Source organism: Scatophagus argus, chromosome 24, assembly GCF_020382885.2.
Source record: "Scatophagus argus isolate fScaArg1 chromosome 24, fScaArg1.pri, whole genome shotgun sequence".
NCBI classification, from domain to species: Eukaryota; Metazoa; Chordata; class Actinopteri; family Scatophagidae; genus Scatophagus; species Scatophagus argus.
The window spans coordinates 350,001-355,000 of record NC_058516.1 but is presented as its reverse complement, the minus strand read 5'-3'; the positions used below and the strand labels follow the sequence as shown (position 1 = coordinate 355,000).

General features: G+C 51.2%; 1 protein-coding gene across 1 annotated transcript in view; it reads left to right on the top strand.

Annotated features, from left to right (window-relative positions):
- The window catches only part of alkal2b (ALK and LTK ligand 2b), a 6,388-nt gene that overhangs the window by 935 nt on the left and 453 nt on the right, over positions 1–5,000 (top strand). Inside the window, exons 2-6 of the mRNA XM_046381910.1 lie at positions 18–214; positions 1,735–1,788; positions 2,415–2,495; positions 3,761–3,832; positions 4,322–5,000. The exon at positions 4,322–5,000 is cut by the window's right edge and continues 453 nt beyond it. Of these exons, the coding sequence (XP_046237866.1) occupies positions 28–214; positions 1,735–1,788; positions 2,415–2,495; positions 3,761–3,825 (387 nt within the window). The 5' untranslated portion in view covers positions 18–27 and the 3' untranslated portion in view covers positions 3,826–3,832; positions 4,322–5,000. The remainder of the gene's footprint in view (positions 1–17; positions 215–1,734; positions 1,789–2,414; positions 2,496–3,760; positions 3,833–4,321) is intronic.

The following is a 5,000-nucleotide window of genomic DNA, read 5'->3' as shown; positions in this document are numbered from 1 at the left end:
CATCTGTGCTCCTTCAGGTCTGCAGTGATGCTCCTCCCGCGGCTCCTCGTCCTGCTGCTGGCCGCTGGACGCTGCGCGGCGGCCGCTCCGCTCGGGACCTCCGGGGGATCGCTGGAGCCCCTCGGTCGGTCCCCGAAGACCAGGACGGAACCGGAGGTGACCCACCAGCAGCACCACAGCCTGGACAGAGAGAGCAGGTCACTCCCAGGACTGGGTCAGTACTACTACTACTACTACTACTACTACTGCTACTGCTGCTGCTGCTGCTGCTGCTGCCGCCGCCGCCGCCAGCCTGCTGAGGAGATAAGATCTGCATCAGTTTGTGGTCTGAGGTTTCTGTTTCAAGTCAAACCTTTGAATGAATGAATCAGTTTTTCATCCCAGCAGTGGAGAAGTACTCAGCTCGAGTGCTGCCACGGAGTACAAATACACACGAGACAAGTCCAAGAGTGGTTTTCTGTGTTCATGACTTTAAACACTGCAATCAGAGTACACAGTACAATATGTCGAGTATAAAGTAGATGTACAAGTACACAAAGGTGTTCCTGTGTACAGGAGCAGTTTGTTTCTTCCTGCTGGCTTTGGAGTGTTTGTAAGGGTTTGTAGTTTTGACGTGGAGACCGCGTGGCCTGCAGTGGGTCCAGGTTTACGGGACTGTGTGTGGGCTCTGAGTGGAGGTCTGGTCGGTTCTGTCTGTTGTGGTCTGTGCTGACACTGATGGATGTGAGTGTGACGCGTCATCGTGCTGGTATTCCAGCCTTGCTGACAGACGAGCAGGTTAAAGCGGCTCAAACTTCAGACAAAAGCTGAAGTGCAGAAAGCGAGCTCTGAGCAGGACGAGACGCCTGACGCGTTCTGGTTTTCCAAACATTTAATCCTTGTCCTCACACGCTCAGAGCAGAACTGATCCGACGGCCTTCGGGGGGAAGTTTAAAGCCCTGATATTCACACATCTTACAGTTTCAGCATTCTCAGTCTGTGGTCAGTGTCTTGTAGTGCAGGAACCTTACACGTCCTCGCACCACCTCCAGCTGGTTTCGAGACCACCCCGTGGCGTCCCGTCCCAGCCGGGATCAGGCCCCCGACGCCCCTCCTCGGGATAAAGACGATGATGATGACTCCACACGTGCAGTGTTTGTTTGTGTGCTGACAGGTGCTGACTGGTGTTCAGGTGTGACACCTGGTGTCAGTCGTGACAGTCGGATGTTCCTGCTCTCTTGGCACAAAGTTTGAAGTAAAATTTAAAACGTGTTTTTTTCAGACTTTTGGCAGCCTGAGATTCATCCTGTTCTGCAGTTTTCTTCAGCATCACAGGACGTGGACGCTTTCTGTCCAACACGTGGGCTTTGGGTGGGGGGACGGATTCGCCTCCCTGACAGCTCAAACCGCCCCAGTGCTGACAGCACATCTGATTCTCCAATTTATTTATCTAAAAACGTCTGCCAGGAGGACGTCTGATTTAATGTCTCTGCACGGCCGAGGTCAAACTGGTCCTCAGGCTGGTCTCAACACTTGGCGGAGACACAAACCAACACAACACAAGCGGTAAACACAGTGTGCTAAGGAGACCAAAAACTCAGGGATCATGTGACCTGAGCAGGATTCAGCCGACTGCATCTTCAGGATGTGGTTTGAGAAGTAAAACGAGCTCTTTGTCTTTTGGGAAGCTAAACTTAGCCGTCAGTGCTGCTGTTGGAGGCGCATGTGTTTGACCTGAGGCTGTTCTCATTTCAGACGGTCACCACAGAGACCCGCGACACAAGGAGAGGTTCATCAAACACCTGACAGGTATGAACACCGCCGCCGCCCGCCCGCCTGCTCCGAGCTGGGGGAAACAAATCCTCGTCCTGCTTCGGTGTCAGGACCTTCGCTTTGTGCAGCCAGCGTTTAGTTGATAAGAAACTGAAGTAAAAAAGTTGTCCACCTCACAGTGACGAGTGGCGGACAACGGCAGGAAAATAAGATAAGAAGATCCACCTGTGTCCTCCTGTCGGTCAGAAGGACACAGGTGGATCATACCAGGTGGATCATACCAGGTGGATCATACCAGGTGGATCATACCAGGTGGATCATACCTGTGTGTGCGACCTCGGGACATGCAGCAGCTCAGTCCAACACATCTGTTAGGAAGTTAAAAACATCACTGATTTTACATTTCACTGGCTGTTATTCCGTCCCCTTCCTGTCCACCAGGTGTCCTCAGGCTGCCCCGTCCATCTACTCACCTGTTCCCACCTCCGTCATCACCTGTCCACACTGTCTCTCATCAGTTCGTCCTCCTCATTGTGTCTTTCTGTTTGAGCATCTTTTACCTTTATGTTCATTTGGACCCCTACCTGTCTGTCTACCAGCCATGAGCTTCTTCTGGCCAATCAGAGGCCAGTCTTCTGACACCTCTTTCACTCTGTCCTCAGGTCCTCTTTACTTCAAGCCAAAGTGCAGAAGACATTTCAACAGACTGTACCACAACACAAGAGACTGCACAGTACCTGCCTGTGAGTATACACACACACACACACACACACACACACACACACAATGTGTTTTATCAGTGTAATCGTGTCAGAACAACAGCAGCTCTTATGATCTTAAATCATGCATGTCGAGCTGTGTTTACTTTGGAGAGAGTGTGTGTGTGTGTGAACAAAAAATGTGTGTATTTGGGTGTGTGTATGTAAATATTGTGTGTGTGTGTGTGTGAAAGAGAGTTAGAGATCGTGTGTGTTAAGACAAGTTTTATCCTGTTTCAAAGAAACTGCTGCACAAACTCAACACAGTAACAGTGAGGGGAATCAGGTGTGTGTGTGTGTGTGTGTGTGTGTGTGTGTGTGTGTGTCCATGTTCATGCAGCAGCAGGCCTTCCTGTTGGAGGTAAAAGCTACAGAAGCTGTGAAGGGTCAAACGGCCGTGTTTCTCAGCTGGTGAAGTGAGGCCTCTGAAGGCCCTTAAAGGGTTTCATGACATAAGGGGAAATGTTAAGGGGTTTTACTGCAGCGAGAGACGTTTTACTGCAGTAAAGGAAAGAGGAGACGATTGGACTCCTGCAGGAGGACAGTAAAAGAAAGCACACGTTAAAGAGTCAACAACAACAAACTGAAGTTAAGACACGACTTCTTCTTCTGCTGATGTTTTTACTGATTGGCTCTCCAGTCTCTTCAGGACTCAGAGGACAGACAGGAGACAGACTCGAGACTCAGCAGTGCCGCTGAGTTTGAGAGGGACTTTAAGCTGGACGAGTTCCTCGGCTCCAACAGACGCCCGGGTGGTGTTTGCGTGCCTCCGAGTGGTTAAATGGTTATCATTTGTAATGTTGAAAAGTGCAGTAAACAGCATTTCGTCCGACCGAAAGCTTTTCATGTCCCACGTTTGGAACAGATGTCCTCGTGACCGGCGGCGAAACCGCTTTGGCAGGTTTCAAACTGCTTTTAGCCGCGCCGTGTTGCCGAAACAGCTGAAACAGGATGATTATTTTTATTAGCTCCACGTGTGCTTTTCCGCCTGCAACAGGCCAGGTGGGACGGTTTGTGGGGACGACGGGAAAACATTTAGGTAAACAAATCAGAGGCCGTTTGCTTCAGGCTCCACTTTCCTCCTGCCTCCCGTCTGTGTGCTGAGCTCGGCTGACCTGTCGGCCCCGAGGCCCGGGGCCCGAGGCCCGGGGCCCGGGGCCGTCCCTGTCCTTGTCCTCGTCCTTGTCCTCGTGCTGTTAGAGGAGCTTGTTGTTCAGATCAACATGTTGTGTTGTTGTCTCCTCCTGCAGATTATAAGAGATGTGCTCGTCTGCTGACTCGCTTAGCCCACAGTCCTCGCTGTGCCGACAGATAAACACACGGTAAGACTCACACCGCTGACTCACACCACAACACACGCCTCAAACACGGCGCCGGCCGCTCCGGGCTCTCCGACGAGCCACGGGGACCGGGACCGTGGAGGTCGAGGGTCAGAGCAGAGGGGAAATGTTCCCGACAGGTCGTTCGCTCGCTCGGGGCCCAAACCACACATTCACACTCTTTTCCCTTCAGGCCTTCTGTTACGTGTCGAAACACGTCAGGTTCTGGCTGATCCGAATTTGCCGTCACACAGCACAGAACCCACTCGTCATAATCTGAAACGATTCGGCGCTCTGGGCTGCGCCGCCAGCGAGCAGAAGCCTCAGTGGAGACCACAGAAGAAGAAGAAGAGCAGAAACGACAGCGACACAATGTGCCGATTGTTCAGTCCAAATCGAAAACCAGAACCTCCTGACACACGAAACACCAGACAGAACCACACAGTCTGCGGCCCAGAATAATCGAGTCTCTTCTCTCTCCCCTTGCAACAGCCTCTGGACAGGAAGTGCTGCCGTGACAACCAGGAAGGCGTTCTTAACGAGGTCCGTCAGCTGACCAGCAGAAGACGTCATCCAGCCGATTGGTCACCTGCTGCAGCCGGACGATTCGGATCCACAACCGCCAATCAGAACCCACGGTTTTCTGCTCCGTCCTGTAGAACAGGATCTCAGCGCCTGGTCGGCGTCCACCTTTGTCCCCTCCTTCTTCTGTCCACTTGGCTGGGTTCAGACTGTCCCACATGTCCTGTTTTTGTCCACAGGACGACTCGCAGCAGTCGAAAAGACGTCTTTGTCCTTCTCTTACGTGTTCAGGGACAATGGGAACTCAGAGCGCTCCAACGCTGTGAGGAGGAGCAGAGTCGCTTCCAGGGCTGGAAAGTAACAAAGTACATTTACTCAAATACTGTACTTAAGTAAGTTGTGAGGTACTTTTACTGTACTTGCGTATGTCAAGTTTTTGGTACTTTGACGGCTATCAAGTTAAACTGATAATCCTGCTCTGTAATCTCTGAAGTACTTTAATACTCCTTTTGTTCTTGATACTTTTATACTTTTTATTGTAAAGTAAGACTTGCCACAGAATATTTCTACACTGCAGTACTATTACTTTGACTTTTGTACGTTACGTCTGCTTCCGCTTGTTTTTGCTTTCGATTTCGGACGTCAGCCT